We start from the raw sequence: 22,388 nt of genomic DNA, 5'->3' as shown, positions 1-22,388 counted from the left end.
TCAAAGACGCGCGGGGCTGCGCACGCCTGTCACTACGCGTGCTAGGGGCAGGGAAAGCCGGCCGGGGGGGTCTAAAGGCGAAGGACCCCGGTAGCCGGGGGGCAGCACGTCGGAGTGCAGCAGGACCGTGGGGATGTCCCGGCCCCGGGCCCCGCCCCGCCTCGCCGGGGTCGTGCAGCCGGTGCTTGTCTGCGAGGGGGGGGACACGCACCGGGGGCCGTTTGGGGGTTTGTGAATGCACCGACGGTCACTTGCGGAGGGCTACAGCACCTCCACTCCCCTTTGCAGGATGCGGGGCGGCGAAGAGCCTCCGCACCGGTTTTTTTTGGGGGTGTGTGTGAAGCCCCCCCGCAGCCCTCCGCGGGGGGAGTGTGAAGCCCCTCTGCACCCCGCTTTTCGAGGGGTGTGAACTCCGCACCCCTTGAGAGGTGGGGCTGCAGCACCTCTGCACCCCGCCTTTTGGAGGGGGGGGGGCGAATCCCCCCCACACCCCGGGGGGCACCGCACCCCCCCCACACCCCGGGGGGCACCGCTCCCTGCCCGCCTCCCTCCCGCGGGGCGCGGGCTGAGCGGAGCTGGGGGGGGGAGGGCGCGCGCCGCCGCCGGGGGGCGGGGCTGGAAGCGCGCGGCCTCGCCGCTCTTTGGCTGCGGCCGCCGCGCTCATTTGCATGTGGCGGGGGCTCCCCTGTCACGTGGCCGCGCGGGCCGGAGGGGCGGGGGCGGGGGGGCAGACTTCCTGTTTGAGGTCAGCGCGGGGCGGGGAGGGGGAGCGCGGCGAAGCCTCCCCGCGGTCTCGCGCTGCCTGGCGGGGCCCTTGTCAGTTAGCAACAAAATGGCCGCGGTGGCAGCAGCTCTGCTCCTGAGGACGGCGGCGGCGGCGGCGGCGTCCGTGGCGGTGGCGGCAGCGGCGGCGGCGGCGGCGGCGGCAGCGGCGGCGCGGAGGAGCGGGGGACCAGCCCGGCAGCACTGAGCCTGGCCACCGCCTGCCTGCGAGCGGACGAGGCGAGAGCGAGCGGGAGAGACGGCGAGAGGCGCTGCGGGCCCCCCCAATACCCCCCCACCCCAGCCTCTGCCAGCGAGCCCGGCTGACTGACCGACTCTGCCCGAGGCGCTGGTGCAGCCCCCTGGGGACACGCTGCCGCCTCGTCCCCCGGCCTCCCCCGCTCCCCGCCGCCCCCCGGGGGCACGGGCGCCCGGGTGCCGGCCCCCCGGCGAGGGGCTCCGCTGCTGCAGCCTCCCGCCGCCCGCTCCCCCGGCCCGGAGACCCTGCTGGATCCGTCCGGAGGAGACGGAGAGGGCCCGCGGGATCTCTGTTCTCCTGCCCCCGGATCCCCTGTGCGAGCGAGGCAGGCAGACTGTTGGGTTTCCCCACTCCCCCCGTCGCGTCCCGGCCCCCCCATCCCGTCCCCCGGCCCCCCCCCCCCCCGGTGAAAGACTTCGCTGGATCCTCCTACTCGGATCCCCTCCCCGCGCTCGCTCCTTCCTGCGAGAGAGGCTGCTGGATCCTCCTCCCGCCGGAGAGACTGGTGGATCGCTCCGCTGGGGTCCCTGCGAGAGCCACGGATCCTCCTCCCGTGAGAGACTGCTGCGGATCCTCCGCCCCTCCTCGCATCTCCCTGGAGCGAGAGACTCCGGATCCCCCCGCGGCTCGCTGGTGGTTTTTTGTTTCTCTGTTGTTTTTTTTTTTTTTTTTTTTAATTCTTTTTGTGAAGGTGTGGGGGGGATCCATCTTAAAACTATTTTCTGGGTCCCACTTGCTCTTTTTAATTTGCACTTTTAAAAAAAAACCCTCAGATGCTCCTCCATGTGGACTGAGAACCCATCAAGACACACACACGAGAACTCGCCCCGATCAACTCCAAATCCTGGCTTTCGTGGGTTTTGCTGCAACACATAAAAGCAAACTTGTATTTAAGACACAGTCGTGCAAAAATTTAGCTGGAGACTTTAACGTGTTTTTTGTCTTGGTTTCTTGGCCTTGGTTTTGGTTTGGTGTTTGGTTTTTTTTTCTTCTTTTTTTTTTTTTGCTTCACTGGAAATCAAAAGCTTGTTTTGGAATTGGACCTGCTTTTGCTGCACTTCTCTGGGCTGGATAACACTGAGGCTCTTTGCTTTTCTACTTGGGTAGTCTTTTCCTGTTTTTTTTCTTCTGTGTGGCAGAATATTTTTTTTGAGGGGGTAAACAAACAACAACGAAAACCCCCAATATTTTTGGCCGTGTGAGATTTTTTTCATATTCGTGAAATTACGGGTACACTTACAGAAAAAAAAAAAAAAAAAGGAAACATTAAAATAAGAAAGGAACACGTCAGAAAGACCCCTACACGGTAGACAAAATACTTGTTTCCTTACAGCAAGACTGAATCGAAAGCTGCCAAAGAGCCCCATAAAGAAAAGACTAAAAGGTAAGAAAGGGGTAACAGCCTCTCTTAATCTGGGCATGGTAGAAGTTAGCAGTGGAAGAGACCTGCTAAACCAGCGCATACCTCCTTTTCTCACAAGTCTAAACCAGATTATTTTTTTTTTTGCTGCTTATTAGTGAAGCAAGTAACACCCAAAACGCTTCAAAATCCACTTATTTTTGCCAGATATCTTTTTTTCTTTGCTTTGATTAACTCGCGGAATTTTTTTTAATACACTAGAGTTAATTCATAATGTTTGTATGTACCTTTCCCAGTTCACAATATCTGTCGTGTGCAAAATAGCGAACAGAAGTGCCATTTGTGAGTGTGTCGTGCAACTTAAAGACATTCTGCCCGGTTCTGCTGCAGACATGACCTCGTGCAGTTGCTTTATAACTTACACGTGTGAAAATTATTGCAGAGAGTGCTGGAAGTGATGCCGAGCTGGGGAAGGAGCGGTGCGGGTATGGTCACCAGTGCTGCCCCGGTGGGCGAGCAGACGAGGCTCCAGCTTTGTCCTTCCTGGCTGCTTTCTGTTGAAAGTTAGATCTCTAGATCCCCCCCCTCCCCTTCCCCCCGCTTGCGCCCCCCCTCCCCCCCGTAATGAGATTATGGGGATCCACTGTAATTTTCTCCCGACTGTTCAGAGAAAGATCTTCGTCTAAACCCGAAATACCGTCCAGTGGGGGAGAGAGTTACACAGGCTTGATGCTTTTCACTGCGACGTTGAAGGGGAAGGAAATGGGGAGGGCTCTGTTGTTCACCTGAGAAATCTTGAAACGTTGGAAGTTTTATTAATTGTTGGAATCTTCTTTGTATCACAAGTTTGTGTCAAAGGTTAATCTTCTTAATATGTAATTAGTTGAAGGTCCAATTACGGGACTTCTTGAACTCAATTGTAGTCCGTCCGTCCCCCTTTCCCCATTAAATGTAATACTGCTAGTCTTACTTTGTGGCTGCTTTTTCTGCTGCAACTCGAGTGTATCTGTGGGAAGGTATTTTGTTCGATTAATATAACAGCCAGTTTAAATATAGAAATAATCTTAAGTACGTCATGCCCATGTCTGTTGCATATTTTTCCTCTCGTATGCATGTATCTGAAGAATTTACGCTAATTTATATACTGAAATTTGCTCTGGACATTAGGCCAGTTAAGGTAATTAAAAATCCAATAAATCCCGCTGTTAGTGGGCTGCTTGATGATGCAGAGCTTTAAATCAGGTGAGTGTTGGTAGCGCTGTGTGGACCTGAGGACAATGCCAGTGCAGAGGAGCAGGGAACATCTGCACTGCTGTTAGGCTTGACCGGCAGAAAGTAATGGCTTTAGAATCCTGCCCTAATTACGTAGGGTGGGTGGGTTTTTTGGATTCACCTACGACTGAGAGAGTGCAGTTTCCTATCGGGTATTACTTTTTTGCCATTTCAAGAAAGTAGTGGAAGTGTACACACTGATCCTCACTGCTTCCCCCCTGTGTTTTCCGAGGAAGTACTAGGTGACTTACAGTGGGTGCAACCTGTGCTTGACAGATCACGTAGTTTTCCATAATTGCGGTTCCTCAAATTCAGGAAGCCCTCAGATATCTGTCTGGCTACTTCACTGTGTTATTTGTGAACTCAAAGCGGTGTGCTGAGGGATCTGCCTCTGGAAGCACTGTTGTTTCTGCTCCAGTTTCTGGAATTATTTCCAGAACGTTAAAGCATCAATGTCAGATTTGTATACAACTAGTGAGGAAAGCTGCTGTAGCCCGTGGGAGGCTTGTTCTTTCATTTGTAGGATTAACGTTGCTTTTTCGGGGTGAGATTGCAGAGGCAATGCTGTGCATGGGTAACCTTGCTGCTTCTGAGTCGGCGACTACCGAGTCTATGAAGAAAGCTATAGTAAATCAGATTCATTTGAACTTTTTGTAGTGGATGTGACTTTAAGCGGGCTAGGAATAGTGCAGTAATGCCTGGCTTCGCTTTGTCCTTACCTTGCAAAGGAGGTGGTGTCATTTCAGCCTTGAAGCTACCTGTCCGGGCCGCAGCTGGGGCAGTGGGAAGGGGTCTGCTCCAGCCCCTGGTGACAGGAGCTGCCGTCGGGAAACTGCTGGAACCCGGGAGCAGGGCTTGTGCCAGGGCAAGAGTGATGCCTGCTAATAGGGGCTGTCTTTTAGGCAATATTCTGTACTTTTGACTAAACATCTGATTTCTAGTAATGAAAAAAAAAACAGGGCAGACTAACCTCTTTTTATTAAGGGCTCTTCCGGATTGCAGTGTAAGATATTTAGGATTTGTTTAGGTTTCTGGGCTTTCGAATATGATATGTGGATTCTCATATTGGCAAATTTAAGTGTCGGTATGCATCAGGCTAAAAGCTGACTTGAACAGAGTAGTGCATTGTATTATGTATTATGTATGATGTTATATTTGTTACAGTACATGGATTATTTTGTAGTGAGGCTGTCAGTGATGCAGGGCGTTAGTCCCACTTGCTAGGAAGGTACTTGTGGGGGGCCTTGGGCTGTGCCATTTCTGTGCTAGTACAGAGCATAGCGGAATTTACTCTGGGGTGCTGCCCTTGGGTCTGGACTCGGTGTTAAGAAGCATTTGTTAACTTAAAGGTTCAGCCCCTTGACCTGGCATCTTTGCATCTTTCAGAATCTGCCTCTGATTGCCTGTGGATGGGATGAGGTTTACCTCACCTGCTGTTGCAAAGCCTGCTGGGATGAAGGAAAAAATCCACCTCTCTGGCTTAATATTTTTTTTTTCCTGTGGTTTGTCTTTCCTGTTAAAATAACAAGCTATGCTTTTGATGACATTTGTGATCTTTCCCTGATGTTTAAGGCAAGGAAGGTAATTCTATCCTTGCTTTGTTTGAAGGAGTTTTTTAAGACTTGGAAAAATAATAGGATGAAGTTTCCTTTAATATGAGAAATAACATAATTGGGCATAAGAGCGCTTTTAACCTGAAGATTCTTTGTGGAGTTCTCAAGGCTCTGCCGAGCTGGATTAACAATAAAACAGGGTAAATTTAAAGGTTTTGTCAAGTAGGGGCTGTAGTCTCTTTGTGCCTTGAAGCAAACTGTTGCTGAATGGCAACCTTAAGAGAAAGTATAGCTTTAAATTAGTCTAGAAGTAAACCCTCTTATTTTGATGTTTTCCATTCACTTCATTCAGAAAGGCCAGGAAATTTTATTCGTGTAAGGGATTTACTGCCTGCTGTTAACGCCGAATGACCTGCGCCTTTACAACCCCTTCAGATGCGACAGGCGATGTAGGTGCCTTTTCTCCTTCGTGTTAACGTTCGTTATTAAAAGCCCGATAGCAGCGTTTACTTTCAGTTTTAGCTGTTAAGACTTAACCAAGACTGGTGTATGTGGGAACGGGTAATATGTTAACTTAGCAGCTGGCCTTGCCGAGATAAACATGCGCTTTTCCGAATGCTGTCATCTGGCCCCTTTCCAAAACGGCTGAAGGAGGAGGTCGGGGTGGCGCCATCCGCGGCTTCGGGAAAAAGAGGCTTTCATTTGAAACGAATCGCTAGATAGTATTGACTACGAGGACTGCAGATTTAAAAATAAAATGGCCCAACCTTTCCTAAGTAAACAAAATAGTCTCTCTTGATTACCTGTATCTCGGTGCCTGTTGCTGTGCTGCTTCTCTCAGAAGGTACAGCTACTTAAATGTAGAATGTGTATTGCTTCTTTAAAAAAAAAAAAACAGAGCTTTATATAAGTCTGTGAACATGAGAACTGATGAAAAATTTATCCTCTTTGGTTACAGTAGAGATGTACAACACAAAAGTGCTATTGTTTTAATTGCTTAAAATTCAGATTACAAGATAATGGTAATACCATTAGAAGGTTTCCCTTTGGCCTAGAAGCTGCAGGTAGGAGCCTGTCGATCCCTTAGTATTAAAGATGAATGATAAGAAAACCTCTTAAATGCCTGTGACGCTGCAGTCTAGGCAATTTAGGATCAGCTGGTGCCTTCTGGTGATAATGGCTTGAGGTTTTCAGCTGTATTATGAAGATATCAGCCCGGGCAAATAGTATTTAGAAGAGAAGTATACTTTATTGAATGGGGAGATGATCTAGAAGTGACAGTAAATTGCATTACTAAATGATCTATGTGCTCTGCACAGTCTCTTCGCTGGTAAATGCTAGTGGTAAAATGAAAGATGGTTATTCTTAATGTATGAAAGCAGAGGAATCAAAGTATTATGCAATCTTCCTTTAGGAATCTGAGCTATTTATGAAAATTGCCTACCAAAAGCACACCTTAGTTCTGCATCTTAATTACCAGGTGTAGATGTACTTCTGTTCAATTTGTCATTACTTAATCATTATTAACTTCACTGTGGTGCCCCACGCACAGTTAAAACTGTGTTTTCTGAAACTTTTTGCAGCTTCCTAACTTGTCACTAATATGTTTTAAAATATCTCATGCAAGATAAAAATGTCTGAATTTGGTCATAATAACAAACTGCCTGTTCTTGCATAGAATAGTCATAGTGCTCTTTAGGATTGTATCAAAGATTGTATTGCTGACAAAGTGTAGCAGTACTTTAAAATATGCATCTGATTCTTTTGGCTTTTTAAAAAAATGTAACATATCTCTCTTCATCCCAATAAAAAGGCTCCTTTCCCTGAAGACGTCTGTGAAATAAGTAGTTGTTCTTAAGTCTCATGGTTCAGGGTACCAAGCATCAAAATCTGAGTTAGTTTTGGTCTTAGCCCTGGATGTGAATCAGCGCTGTAATTTTTCAATGTTGAGGTCTTGAATGTAGTTGTAATTCAAGCCCATAAAATATTAGAAGCTTTGACGGTAGTGCAGTCTGCTTTCTGGAGCTCTTCCCTGTGGGTTTACAGCCAAGGATGGCTTGAGAGTGAGAACAGTTATCTGTGCTGCAGCAGTGATGTTTTATGGCTGGATGCCCAGATTGTCTAGCTTTGCACACAGCCTTATAGTTTGCCTTTGAGGGCTACGGAGGTGGAAGTCATTTGTAATAAACAGCTATCTGCAGCTTGCTTTTTCTGTGTGTTGAAGTGTACATCCATTTAAAAAATTGCGAACTAAATGCACATTTACTTAGATTTCAATCTGGAAATTCTATGTTTTAGAAGCTCGCTTATGAGAAATGTTGACAATTGCTTTGTATTAAAAATAGGTAATATTTATCCCTTGGCTGTTTGGGCTTTTTTAGCAGTAAGCTCTGATATTGCTAGAGAATGAGATTTTGCTAATTTTTTTTTTTATTTGAGAGAAAAATTGACTTGTCAAATCGATTGGCATCCTTTGTGGTAATTAAGCCCCAGAGAAAAATATGTTTATAGCTCTCAAAATAGTTATCATGCAACTACCAGCAATAGGCTCATTTAGGAAAAGATAATACCCACCCCCCTTCCACCGCAAGGAAAACAACCACCCTGGGCTGTGAAGTGTTTAGTGTCTGCCCATGAGCGTTATCCTGAGGCAGATCCATTCTTTTTATTCCCTCCCCCCAGCTTCTTGTTAATGGGGTCTATGCATGTTTTCCCATGCTGACTTTCTGAAGGGATAGTGGGTAGTGCCTTTGTTATGATCTTGGTCAAGAACAATCTCTTAGAATAGCGTCTCCGTTTTTTCTTAGATGTGCTGTTTTCCTTCCTATCCTTTTTTTCCCTTCCTGTGTTCTGTCTGTATGCTGTCTGCTTGAAGTTTATAGTTTTCTCTCTCATACTGCATTTGCAAGACTTCCCGATGAGAAGAGCTTTTTTGTTTTGTTTGAGGGATACAGAGTACTCACAGTGGCTTGGATACCATTCTGGGTGGTCAGTATGTACACATATCGATTGTTAGTTCAAACGGACTTCTGCCAAGTCTATTTTAAGCTCAGACAGATATCTGTGTTGTGTCAGTCTGCTTTTCAGTTGTACTTTCAAGTCTCGGACTCACAGGTCTTTTAGTTTTTCAGAATTCCAAAATGTTTTCATGGCTGATGTGGCTGATGCTCACGTCACCGTGCTGACAATGGAGATGCTTGTTTTTAAACAGTAGCTGGTTACTGGTAAACAAAAGAGCATCAGCCCAGTGCTTTAACACAAACCATTCTAGAAAAAAGCAGTTCAGTGAGAACGAAAGAAAAGATAAAAAAGGCAAGCTGTACAGATACATAATGTGCTTACTGCCATTTTATTACAAGGTCGTTAATAGAAGACCATAGAAGGTAGTCTTTGGCATTGCTTGTAATGTTTTTGCTCAAACTCAATGTATGTTCATAATAGCCTTCAAGATGATAATTTCTTATGAAATGTGAAGCTAAAAACTTTACTAGCACTGGGAGCATAGCCTAATAGTGTGTGTGTGTGTAAATCAAGTAAGACTCTTACACATTGTGTTACCAAAGCCAGTCAGGAGTAGGATTCCTCATTATCCCTCTGCTAACATTCTATCTGTAGATCTCAACTTTCCTCTGCTCTCAATGTTTGTAGTCAATTGCACAAGCTTACTTAACATAGGAGAATTGCTTCCAATGTTAGTATTGTCTGATTTTTCCCCCCCCTGCATTTTCAGGTTTGAAGTGGATGCTTCATTTGACAGCTTGTCTCTTACTCCCTGGCTATGTAACGGAAGATGTTACATGTCTGCAAATCTAATAGTTCTTGTCTCTTTATGGTGTCATGGCTGAAATGCTGTAAGCAGACAGTATTGGTACCTCATTCTTGTTTTGTGATGCAAACAATTGCTATTAGTTAAAAATAACCTATTGGCATAAAAGTGCTGATCACATCTGTTTGTAACATACCTCTTCGTTTTCCTGCTTATGAAACTATTTGGTTTCTTTTCGCATAACATCAGCAATGTAAATGATAGAGGTATATGTTTGTCTTTTTTTTAAGCCTTTAAAAAATAAATTTATGTGGAAAACGCAGCATCTTCTGATAAGGAAGAAGAGCCTGGTGGTAGCAACCTAAATGCTATTTAATATTTTATACTATATCATCATAAAATGTAACTGATCCAGGTGTGGAACTAAATTTGTTCTGTCACAGTAGGAGAACTGCTGCTGTTGAGGCGAGTCTGTGTATAAATAGCACTGTTTCAGGGGAAAGATGTTATTATACGGGACTTACTAGACCCTGGTGAATGTGTAATTTTTACTGTTTCTGTTCTTATAATCAAACTTTTGGAAGTCCCTCACTTTTGAAAAGAATGATCCAGGTTAAGTAAGTCTCATTGAGCACCAACAGTACATTACCTAGTGATGTCAGTCTTTATACTGTGCTACCACACTTATGTGAGCTTTGATTAAAGTAATGGTTGTGTTGTTGGGTGGATGCTGGCATAATGATTTGCTTAAAGACATTCAACTTCAATTTTTTTCCTTGCATTTGTGAAGATGAAACGTTCTTTGCAAATTTTGAGGTGAAATACTGCAGTGACAACAAAACCCCATGCTTTAGAAGCAGATAACCCAGGCTGATAGACATCTATTTTATCCGGATGATATTACAACACTCCGATAGTCCAATTGCATTGAAATTATGATTTCTTTTCCCCCACCACCCCTGTCCATCCCTCTGACAGCATCCAGACAAGCCAGAGCTGATCTTTCTGGAATTCTGTCTGCATCTGCTGATCAGCTAACATACTTGGAGACATTTTGGATATATTTCTGAGAATATTTGCTCCCCTGGGTGTCTCATGGACTAACTGAAGACATAAAATAGTTATTACTAAGATCATAATTGACCATAAATTGATTTCCAAAGTGGTATTTACTGCAACTGATTTTCCTGTCCCGGAAGATCATTTATGGTTATTTTCTTCCCCCACCTCTCCCCCTGCCCTGTCTCTCCTCCCACCCCCCCCCCCCCCACCCCCCCCCCCCCCCACCCCCCCACCCCCCCCCGCTGAGACTGTATTCATTTGCAAAGCTGAAAAATGGGTGATGGCTCATTCTGATGCTGGCTCTGGCATTCTGATTTGTTATTGGCAGGCATTGGTGCCCAAATGCTTTTACTATGGGAAGTGATGTGGAGGATCAGATAACTTTGAAACTTGATGAATTTAATGGAAATAAGGATTACCTTTCAGCAGTGCAGGGTTAATATTTTAAACTCTGGTAGATTTGCGGAGGGAAAGGTGCTTGGACATTTCTATTTCCTTAGTTTTGAACGATAGAATGAGTCTTTTTCTGAATTATGTGGATTCAGTTTCCAACCTAGATAGGTACAGAGTAATGTGAGGGCTCCTTATGTCACTTGTGTTATGTTGCTACATTAATTTTCAAAACAGCATTGCGGCTGAAGATGCAGTGGAACAAAAATGAAATTGTTTCCGAGATGTGTTATCTTTAAGTCGAATGAGATGATCATGGTGGGCAGTGTTTTGAGTTTTGTAGTTAAACACTAAGAAAGTACAAGAACTGCACAAAACGTTTAAGTAGATTTTCTTCATTTGTGTTTAAACGATCACATATTTGCAGTGCACAACTTTTAGTACAGTTTATTAGTCTATGGTATGTTTTGTCTTCCTTGACTCAGATAAAACTTGGTGTTAACCTCCTGCAGAGAATTCCAGGACCCCTGACATTTTATTGTGACTCTTGATTAGCTCACCAGGGTTCCTGCTAAGAATTCTTCTTTCATTCAATTGATAAATTGAATTCCCTATTCACAGTGCCTTTAAATAGAATGGTATTTGGAAAACTGGAAGACAGCTTGAATGCTCAATGAGCTCACCCAGCAAATTTGAAAATGCAGAAGGAAATTAACAGGTTTGCGCGTTCTGAAATCTTTTACAAGAATAAAAACATTCAACAAAAAACCCGTTTCCATCTTCATATTCCCTTTAAATTTATTTCCTTCTGGTTTCTACAGCGTGGAGTTCTGTTGACATCTGTTTCCTGTTTTTCATCTTATCTCGCCTTATGTCAGGGGCTGTGCGTTCACTTAACTCACGTCTGTACCTGGGAGCAAGTATAGTAAGGTGGTATATGCCCATGTAGTGGAACCTTCAGCTTTCCAAGGCGGCCTGTATGCAGTGTGGAGAGCATCTTGTTCTTCACACCCACTATACCCTAGCCTAGCCTTCTTATGTGCTTCTCTTAGATACCTTATGCCATTCACCTGCTTTTTCTGTGTATCCCCTTACTGTTGCTGGCCATGCTGGCAGGGTGGGTACTGTGGAGTACCGTTCTGAGCTCTACAGCATGAGGAATAGTGTAATTTTTTTTTTTTCCTCATTCTAGATGTTGAGACATATCTTCCCTGTGAGGCCAGTGTCTTTTTACTCCCCCATCCAGCTGTCTCTCCATGAGCCTCTCTGAGCTGGGGCTGCAGCAGTGTCCTGCACCACCTCCCTGCCCTGCCGCTTGTGCTGCTGAGGTGACACCTGGAGGTCTTGTTAGTGAGATGGCAGAGGCCCGTCCTCTGTGTAGGATGCCTGTTTCCGCAGGCTTCTGCCACATGTCTTGTGAAACAATTTTAGTATCGTAGGAGAAGTCAGGCTGGAAGGGGCCTGAGGAGGTCATCTCAGATAGGCAGGTCTGTATTTAAGTCGAGTGACACATGCATGTCTGGTAACATTTTGCTGCTGCTCAGTATGTTGCTGGTATGTTGTTGGTGTTATTCTTAGACTTGTCTGGTAGTTTCCCTGCCTGTGGGTAGGAGCGAGGGAAGTGCAGATGCGTTTTTCTCCTGTGCCGGGAACTCTACTGGAAGGAGAGGTATTTCTTCCAGACCTCACCTTCCCAGGCCTTTTTCATCACACTGGACCACTCATGAACATGGCCGTGGATGTGCATGGCTATGGCTGCTGTAAACTGGGTATCTTTTGTCAAAGATTTGTTGGCACCACCTTTTCCCCAGAAAAAGCACAAGAGCAGCAGCAGTATATTTGCCTTCAGCATAAATTCTGCTGCCTACTTTTTGATCCTGTAAGTTGTCATCTAACTTGGACCTGTGTGAGAGTACCAGTGTGGTCTTCACCTCTTGTAATGAGGGAGCTGAATATGCTTTCACCTGCTGATAACAAAGTGATTGGGCTCAGAAATAGTTGAGTACTGGCATGTGGCTGTAGGGGGGAAGGGAGGACTAGGGGTGTTAGAAATCCCTACAGGCAAAATGGTACATAATTTTAGTTATGCAAACCTCCTTTTTTTTTTTTTTTTTTTTTTTTAACCAAAGAAGCGTAAAGGTTTAGCTGTACTTGCTTGAAGGGTGTAAAGGTGTGCCGCACAGAAGCAGTGTTCCAGCTGTGTGTCATGCAGCATGCCTTGTCCTGACCCTGTTGGTCGCAGCGGTGCTGTGCTGTCCGGCTCCTCCAGCTGCAGTCCCTGGGGGTGGTCAGCTCTTGCCGGGAGCCTGCGGGTTGCGGTGCATGGCAAAACATCCTGTGGAGCTGCTGCTCCTGTTCCTATTTCCTGGCCTCCTACTTTGCCGTGTCCCTGTGCAGCTGTCCAAGGAAGCCTTACTCCTGACATGTTCAAGTTCAGCTAAATAATTTGAGCCATAAACTTGTCTGTAGGTTGCTTCTACTTCTAGGTCGGTTAATAGGTGATATTTAGTTGAACATTTTGTAAGCGTGGGGCTTTGCCTCTTGGCACAGGGCTCTCATCTTCTAAAGTATCTGCAGAAACCAGAATATCAAACATAGTACCTGGAGAGAGACAAACATGCTGTGCCCTAGCTGAGCTACTAGACTGCAAAGCTGTTTCCCTTTGTGTATTATGTCCCAGGAAGACTCTGGAATAGGTGCTAGATCAACTGCTGGTAAATACATCAGGCCTGGGAGGGAGGCAGCACTGTGAAAGTACATCTAGTTATCTGCACTGGTCATGGTGTGGAGCTTAATTTTTCAAGAGAGGAGTTAGTTCATGTTTGCTGTGGGAGATGTTCTTAGCATGGGTTTTTGTTTTTTTCTGTTTGTAGCCTGCTTTGAGTGGTGAATGTAATGCCAGCTTTTTTTTTTCCAGTGGGTTTTTTTCCCTTGGTCCTTATATAGCTTGAGTGGTGCACAGGGAGCAAATTCTGATATGGTTCATGCCTGAAATGTATACAGGAGTAAGGTTTTGCATACAGTGTTCTAGCGCATGTCCAGATCTCCCTACTAACTACTTAAGTTACCCCAGAGTGGAGCTTGCATATACCTGCACTGTGGAGAGCAACACCTTCACAGAACAGGTGGCATACGTGTGGCAGAAGCATCACACCCTATAGGATCATCTATACTACCACGTTAATTTGGATCAGAGGTTTAATGTTTAAGCAAGCCTTCTGATTGTTTCCCACAACAAAACTGTGTTTTGATTGACATCATGGAGTGGCCTTGGAGTGCAACAGTAGAATTGCTTTTAAATAAAACCTCACTGGATGATGTGCTCCAAGGGTGCAGTAAATGCTTACCTGCTGCAAGTGAGTGTTCAGTATGTGGGAGCAGACTGGAGCTAGTCTCAAGTAATAAAGTCACCTGAAATGGGGATAGTGTGGCTGTCGAGCCCTCTGCACCAGCTTTTTTTTTTTTTGCTCTGCAAGCCCACTCCTATTGGTCTGCGCTACTTAGCAATGAAGATGTAACATATATCTTCTGAAATGTTCCCATTTGTACTCCAGGGCTCTCTTAGTATGCCGCCTCTGGTGACAGTCCAGGAGAAACTGAACAAAAGGAAGTATGTAGATGAAAAACAAACCCCCCAAACCTTACAAACGTTCACTGGGGCTTGGGCAGTCCTCAGATACCGACTCATTTAACTTCTGGTACCTGGCATCACTTCCAGTTAATCTGCATCCTTAGTTTATAAAGGCTTTTTCACCTCTGGGATTTTTTCCCCACTTCTAGTGACTGTTAATCGACTAGTAGAAGCTAAAACAAGGCCAGGTCAGTGTGCTTTTGAAAAATATCTTGAACTGAGCAGTAGTAACTACCTTGTCTGCTTTATTTTTGTTCTAATCTAATTTACACAAGTGATTGTTTACCTTATGTATACATGAAGTGGGGTCACAACAAGTTAACACCGGTGAATTGAGAACTCCCATTGAAAGCCTAGGTCCTGCACTAAATGGCATCTAGTGCGCTTCTCAAGGTCCTGCCAGTATTTTATTGCTTTTCAACCAGTAATCCAGAATAGTATGTTACAAACGCCATTTACTACTGCTGGAGATGCAGCCTTGAGACTAGGTGTGTAACGCAGGTGCTCTTTTTCCTTCTGATCACGGAATTTCTATTCTGCAGATTGTAAGAGCATTAATTTAGCCTCTTGGGCAACCTAGAATCTCCTTGTAGTTTCAGTAAGATATTTTAATGGAATATGTTGCTTTTCACACCCTGTTCTCAACTAATGCAGTAGTGTTCTTGGATGTCTTTAAAAGGCAGCTGTATTCCGCTCCCACACAAATTTCAGTTGTGACTGAAGTTGTCTGTGCACGTCTTGGGCCTTAGTCAAGTCTGCTGTGGTTTAAAGAGAGCCTGGAAGAGAGTACATAGGGATCAAGTCTAATCCCTCACAATTACGGGCAGCAGTGCAAAAGGGTTCATAGAGCTGAATATACCTACCGGTACTCTGTAACAAATCAAACAAACAAACCCACACAAAGATGACTTGGAGCCTGTGCTATACAGTAAAAGAAAACATCAAGGGCAGTATTAGTGTTCTGTTCCTGTGCAGGAACTTTGGTGGAATTTGTAAGTGACTTCAGAAAGCAGACTGCTATCCCTGTTAGGAGATCAGGTTTGTGTTACATGCTTCAAGATAAGTTGACCAGATGCTGGGAGCATCAGAGTACCAGGCACAAGGTTGTTAGCAGCAGATGATATTTTGATGTTTCAGAGGAAGGGAGGAATCCCCTTTCAAGGCAAATAATGTATGAAAGAGTGACAAGTGCAGGATAGGGACGTAATTTGAAAGCAAGAAACCCCAAAGCATGGGATTCATATATGATAAATTGAGGTCAAAGCCACTCATCAAGCTTCATTTATGACTCCCTTTGTAGGAGCAAATTTTGCACCCAGACTTTCTAATTACAGGGTCTAGTTTCAAGCTGCATGATCATGTCTATACATGTAACTTGTCCATAAACTTATCTTTTCCACAGTGGTGTGACTGACGGCTCTTTGCCCGTTAATTCCCTTGAAAGGCTATTGTAAGGTTTTATGAATAGGTGGAGGCCTCCTGTGTCCAGGAGTCGGTGTGGCCTTGTATCAGTGGTACTTAGTAATAAAAATGTCTTCCTTTCTTTAGGAATTTCCCCCTCTTCTCTGCCCCAAATGTATATTTATAACAATTTGGTACATCTTTTAATATTGGGCTTTTTTAAAAAAAAAATGCTACAGTGTGGAAGATTTTTCTTTATGCCTAATCCAAATCTCCTTTGTTGCAGTTTAAATTCAGTGCTACTTACCACCAGCTAAAGTAGTAAGATTTTACTCCGTTCTTCTCTACTGCTGTCTTGAACACGTATTTGAATAAAGGGGAGTTGCCATCCCTTCGGATTAAGTAAATCTAAGTCTGAAATCTTTTCTGAGGGCCCATGCTTTTTTGATCTCTGATCCTTTTGTTGCTGTTTTCTGGGATCTCTTGAGTTGATCTGTATCTCTGTGGCCGTAGATTGTCCCGAACTGGAGACAGTACAGTAGCTGAAAAATCTCTGTCCATCCTTAATTGTTTTTCAGCCCCATGACTTGACATATTCTAGAAACTTAACTGCACACATTTTTCCAGCAGCAAAGTTGTTAATAAAAATGTTGCTGCTGGACATAAATCCATTGGTTCTCTGCCTTGTTGGAAGGGGAAGTGCTGAGGTTACTTGTTTTGTGGGTATCTTATTATAATTTCATTTAGCTTATGTTCCCTACCTTGTTCTTAGGAAAAAAATAATATTAAAGCAACCATGTTCTTATTAACAAAACTTGTATGTTGTTTGGAAAGTCAGTAAATTACTTCTGTTTCCTGACATTTGTCCTTTTCAAAAATAACCTGCAAATATAGCATAGGAAAAACGAGAACCAGGCTCCTCCCCCACCCACCCCTGACAAATTTTTGTTGGCTCTTACTGACATTTTTTATCCCTTCCCCATTTAAAATTATATATGCAGTCTTTGCCATTTGCTAGTCTTCTGGAGTGCCATCCATCTTCTGCCGATAAAGGTAATCGCTAGTGGCTTAGACAGTTGTTCTGGTACATTACATCAGGCCTAGCCACTGGAAAACCTAGTTTCTCTCGGAACTTTTTAAGCTGTTCGTTCTTTTGGTGGCCTGACTTTTTCTGCTTGGGGTGGTAGCAAAATGTGTGTCCCATCTCCTTTTTCTCCTTGCCAGTTCAGGTTTTCCTGAGAAGTTGGATCATTCCTTCTTCCCAAATTTGGGGAAAAGGGCCTTAACAAACACACCTTGATTCTTGCTTGGAGCTGTTTTCAACAGCCTTTTTGGGTGAAGAAGCCAGAATGAAACATGGCAGTGGTGGTGGCAGAGGTGCTGGGGTAGAAGCAGCTGGGTTGGTGGCTCTGTGCTGCATCTGCCATCACCTCTGTACCTAGGGAAGAGCAACATGAAGCTGTTGTCCTCTGCAGGCTCAGCACCCGATCAGATAGTTGCTGGCCATCTGTTCCCAGCTGACCTCTTCAGTGAAGGCTGAAGCAATATAGTCCTCCTTTCCCACTGAGTACGAAAAGTAATGTTTCCTCTTGCTTATTAATGAGGCACTTAAAGGTTGTACAGTGCTAATATATTGTATTTTTTTATATGCACAATGCTAATACATTGCTGGCCTTTCTCATTTTTGTCCCCATGTGTTTGCGCTGGTTTTTTTTTATATTCCTTCTTATTTATTTGACCTAGTTTTACGTGTTTCTTTCTTTTTTGAGGTGATAGGAGAGCATGTAATTAGGGACCAGTTTGACTCTTCTTGATTAATGACCGAGCCTAGATATCAAGGGAAAAAAGCTGGCACTTTTAAAGTCACACCGGCTTCTTGCCTTCACTGATATTTACTCTAGAAAGGTTACAGAGAGCTGGGCTGGATAACTAGTGAAGCAGGAAACAAAATTAGTGATAGGCAAATGTGGAGTTTTAGTTTATCTGCTGTAGCAGTCATGAAAACAGAGGGACCTCTTGGTTTTGCATAACATTTCTCCTATACATTAGGGTGTTTGCATTGTCATTTAGATTTTTGGTGATTTCCAAGGAACAATGCGTGCCTCTTCCTATGTGACAGTATTTTTCAGTAGTTCTGAGTTGAAGCCTGTCTTTCCCGTACTGACTGCTCTTTGTTGTTAATTTTTTCATTCCATGTCATTGCCGCCCTTAAATCTGCTTTCTGCCTTCACGATCGCAGCCACTTTTTTCTTACCATTTAGAGTAGGATCTTGAAGAATTTTTTCAATAGTAATTTTATTAGTTTCTATTGAAACTGTGTGATATTAGATTTGGAGAACTAGGTAGATGGTTACTTCGTGTTTCATGCCTGTGCTTTCCACACCCCCTGTTATCACCTGTAATGATGCGTGGCTCTGTTAGTTCCTTCCAAAAAGCCTGCTTGGCATGCTTTGGTAGCCTGCCTTTGGGTGATTATTTATCAGTTCCTTACATTTTGAGTTTAAAGAATTCTTCCCTCCCCTCCACCATCATCATTGTTAGGAAAAACCTGTGTGCAAAAATGCATGATGCCCTGTTCTATGCTGGGCAAAGTCAAAATCAGAGCAATACTTAAGCAACTCTATGTGATTTGTAGGATTTCTGTCAGTTCCAGCCTAAAGCAGGATGTGGATTTAAGGTACAAGAGGTATTTCAGAATGAAGGTGTGGGAGCTATTCTGTCATTGGGCTAAACAAGGCAAAAATATATGTAGACCAAGATTAAGAATGCTATTCTGAAGAGGTATTGCAGGCAGTTTTCTTATGTAAATAAAGCTTCAGTATCTTAAATATGCAAATAAATTCATTAGGCTGTTAGGTTTGGAGCTGTGTCACATGGAGGGATGAGACAGGTCTTAGTTTAGTCCTCAGCTATTGCAGGAACTTCTGAATTACAAGCCACTATATGGGTAATAACCTTGCATGTTAATAACACAAGTGGACTCTTCTTGAAACTTGTTTTAGAACACAATATTCCCAAAAGGTGTATTGCAGAATCCTGTTAGAATCAGTGCTAATTCAAAATACCAGCTGTGGTTTCAGATGTGAAAGCAATCCAATATCTGATACCAACTAGAAAACTTAAAGTTCTCACTGAGCTTAGTAAAGCCAATCAGCCTAGATGTGTTAATTTTTAAAAGGGATTAATAAGCCTTTCTGCAACAGGCTTTGACAGAACATAGCCATAGTTCTCGAGCTGTTCTGACCATGACCTGCGTTTTGTCTTGCTTTCCTATTCAGAAAGAGCTCTTAAGCATGTGTACTTCAAAGATAATCTTGGTTTAGATGTGGATTTGATAAGCTAATTGCAATCTGGAAAAAACACACTTGACGCTATAATAAAACTCTTTGGTCTCTGCTCATAAAAATCTCCCGTGATTCTGATACATCAGATCCATGTATATGAAAAAGGTAAACTCCTACTAATATACTCTAAGACACTTCTGGTTTAAATCATATCATCTTTGTATTCATAATTTTTGTAGTGTATATACTGTAACAGATTAAATTGTCGCTCAGGAAGTAAAACTGAAGCACATGACTTTGACAACGTAATCAAACTTTATATAGCAATGTTTTTATTGTTTTCCTTTTGTTTTGCTCTTAGATGACTAATTTCTGCCTAGAAGTGACAGGAAGAGTTGTTGTCTGAGAGGCCACTTGGAGCTTTATTACTATTTTAAGCATATTTAAAGCACATGTATTCAGAAGTGTCATTATGTAAATCAGTTTTGAAAACTGAACTCCATTAAAAATTACAGTATCATTTTCTGAGTTAATCTGAGGTTATTTTAATCTCAACTAAAAAAAACCCAAGCCAAAACCAAATAGCTTTCTGCTAGGAGTGGCACTTCTACCTCTTATGTTGTAATTGATATGATAGTATGGTAATAAAATACACTGTATTTTTAAAAGAGCAGAATGTTTGCTCTTTGGTTTTGAAAAGCCTCTGACGTGGTATGTTGCCTGCATAAGGGGGGGAATAACAGTGCTTGGGAAACGTCAAAACAACCATCTTTAGGGAACGGAAAGGCTGGGAATAGAGAAGTTCTTAGTGGAGCCCAGTCTCAGTGAAGAGACTTTGGCGGTGACGAAAGTTGGTCCCCAACGTGGGACACTTGTAAGGTTCGGCCGGGCAGGGTGCTGGGGCATCTTGTCTAGGCTGTGCTTTTGCAAAGGAAGATTGGACCAGACAATGCTTGAGGTCCCTCCCAGCCTGGTAGTCTATGATTCTGTGAAAGGAACTCGATGTAAAAAAGCCCTAACAAGAAAATCAGGAGATATATACTTTCATAGCTTAAAGAAACCTTGGCAAATTAAGCAAAGTGGTAGTGATTTTTTTGGGGGGTGTGTGTGGTTTTTTTTTTTAGTAGTTTGTTTGCTTTGTTTTGTTTAAATACTGCACTGACTGTTGAAAGGGATTTAAATGTCATTGTGGTGTCCTGGAATTGATGTAATGTTGTGGGTTTTCTTAAGTACGAGCAAGAGGAAACCAAAAATATTCTCATTTTGCACTGACTTGTTTCATTCACCTGCTTTAAAAAAAAAAAAAAAAAGCTAGAACTTCCTTTGGCGATAGTCTGACAGCTTGGGAGAGTTCACTTGAAGACGTGGGCTTTGTAGAGTCTGATGTGACTTGGGTAGGGAGCACTAAAACTGAAGGGACTGAATGTTGTTACTTTGTAGTTACAGAAATCCTGGGGACTTCTGTTCTTTCCCAGAGCTAACAGGAATAAAGTCAAATCTGTTATGGTTTCAACTCCATTTCTCTGGGCAATGTAATTCATCCCTTTTTGCAAAGTCCTAGAAAACCCATTCAGAAGTACAATTTTAAATACTCTTAAGTGCAGTATGACGTATGTGATACAAATACCCAACTGTAACTCTCAAGAGCAAAATGTTTCTCAGACATTGATTTACAGTACAATATTTGAAAATTGGCCCTTTGAAATTGGCATGAAATTGAGCAAGCATGGAGGTGATGAATTTTTTGTCATGACAGAAGGTGCTTCAGTATTTAAAATACAGATATCTAATGCCACTTCAGATGTCCAGCCCTCCCATTGTGCACCAAGCACTTCCAGATGTGCCTGACCTCCAGCTGCTGTTCCAGAGTCTGGGTCTTGCCATATCTGTCAATATCTGCTTCTGTCAATAGTTTGAGTGCTGTAAAGTGTCTAAAAAGGGCAACAACACCTATGTTTAGACCTCTGTATTGCTTACTGTAATGTTTATTATTCTGTGTAACACACGGAAAAGGGAAGCTGCTTTTGGTTTAGTCTGGAGCGCTGTGCAGGATCTTTGTAAGCATTAAAGCATCTATGTCTAAAGCCAAAATCAGTATTTTCAGGCAAGTGAAAAAAACAGGGCACCCTTCAACAGTCAAAATTGCCCCCAAATTACTACAATATTCCTTTTTATTAATAAAAAGGGAAACTATGTAAGCATGTGCAAACTTAATAAAAGGAAAATAAAAGAAGCGGTTAAAAGGCAAAAAGTTTCATGGGGAATGTTTGAAGACGCAATGAGCAAAATCTCGAGTATCTTTTACCTGTAGGTAAAGGGAAACCCTCCCCTGCCCTGACCTGTTGTGATAAAACAATTGAGCAAAGAGTTTTGTAGCTAAAAAGACCTTTTTTAACAAACAACAAAAGGCAAGGGTTGTAGACTTTGGTAAGTTAAATGTAAAGCAATAATAAGTTAAGCTAGAAGTGATCTCATTGAATAATTGGAAGACCTCAAACACAATAATAATAATAATAGTAATGGTTTCAGCCCAACAGAAACTGAGTAATCTCAGAAGATCTGTCAGGCTAATAAATGATCAAAACCTACAGAGCTGTCAAGGAAGATAAAATAGTTATAGAGAAGTAAATTAATTAATTTGCATTGGTATTTATTTGGAAGGATGTTGGGGAGAGTCATTGTTATAGCCATTTATTATGGTGCTGGACAAAGAAAACATAGATGGTGGGGTTTCAAATAGATGTTCTTCTTGATTTGGGACAATTTAGGTTAAATTTTAACCAAGATGCTGCTGGAACAGTCTTGCTTTGTATTCATGCAAATTCTTCAGCTAGAATTTATAGGATGGACAAAAGCTACAATGATTTGAATTAATCTGGGCATTAGTTTACAAGTCCTTGAGAACAAATTTGATGCATATGAGAAATTAATACAGTATGTGTTTGATCAGAAAAAGAAAAATAGCTGGAAAATAATGTGCTTGCTCATGATCTTTAAGGTGTGTTGTGAATCATAGCTGTTGAAAGCCAGCAGAACTTGCATTAATTACTTGGGGTTTGTTCAGTGTCATCTCCCTCTTTTCCACCGTGCCCCCCCAAACTTCCTTTCCCTAGAATGTGCTAATATTAAGTAATACTTTTGAGTGAATGTGAAAAGATGTTCCAAATAAACTGTATTCTTTCTGAAATTTTATCGACTACTATTTTATTTGACATTGGTTTTAATTTTGGAAGAGCTTTTAAATAATTATTTTATTACAGCATTGGAAGTGGCCTTTTTTTGGATTTGAGATGTAGAAAGTTAGCAATATAAGAATGGAATGCTTACCTTCCTAGATAAACTTCATCTTATTGAAAAGCTCTTCTCAACCTTTATTCTTAATAGGGAGAAAGAACAAGAAACACAAGAAGAGGAACATTTGATGGAAGAAAAGAAAAAGAAAAAGCAGGAAGAAAAGAAAAAGAAGGAAGGTGCTCAGAAAAAGGTTTGTTCATGTTATTGTTTTAAATGATATATTCAGTTTTACATGTAATGTACAGATACTGGTTTTAACTCTGTGAATAATTCTGACACAAGTGAGCAAGTCCTGTTGACTTTGAGTGAGGTTGCGGTCAGAAAATCTCTGTAAAAGCAGTTGTGACAGTTCAT

General features: G+C 42.9%; 1 protein-coding gene across 1 annotated transcript in view; it reads left to right on the top strand.

Moving 5' to 3' along the window:
* Positions 1 to 1,446: 1,446 nt before the first annotated feature.
* The window catches only part of TNRC6C (trinucleotide repeat containing adaptor 6C), a 109,177-nt gene continuing 88,235 nt past the window's right edge, over positions 1,447 to 22,388 (top strand). Inside the window, 2 exon segments of the mRNA XM_040579594.1 lie at positions 1,447 to 2,405; positions 22,125 to 22,224. Of these exon segments, the coding sequence (XP_040435528.1) occupies positions 22,162 to 22,224 (63 nt within the window). The 5' untranslated portion in view covers positions 1,447 to 2,405; positions 22,125 to 22,161.

The sequence above is a fragment of the Falco naumanni genome, chromosome 1 (genome assembly GCF_017639655.2).
Source record: "Falco naumanni isolate bFalNau1 chromosome 1, bFalNau1.pat, whole genome shotgun sequence".
Taxonomy (NCBI): Eukaryota; Metazoa; Chordata; class Aves; order Falconiformes; family Falconidae; genus Falco; species Falco naumanni.
This window is presented reverse-complemented; position numbering and strand designations above follow the sequence as displayed.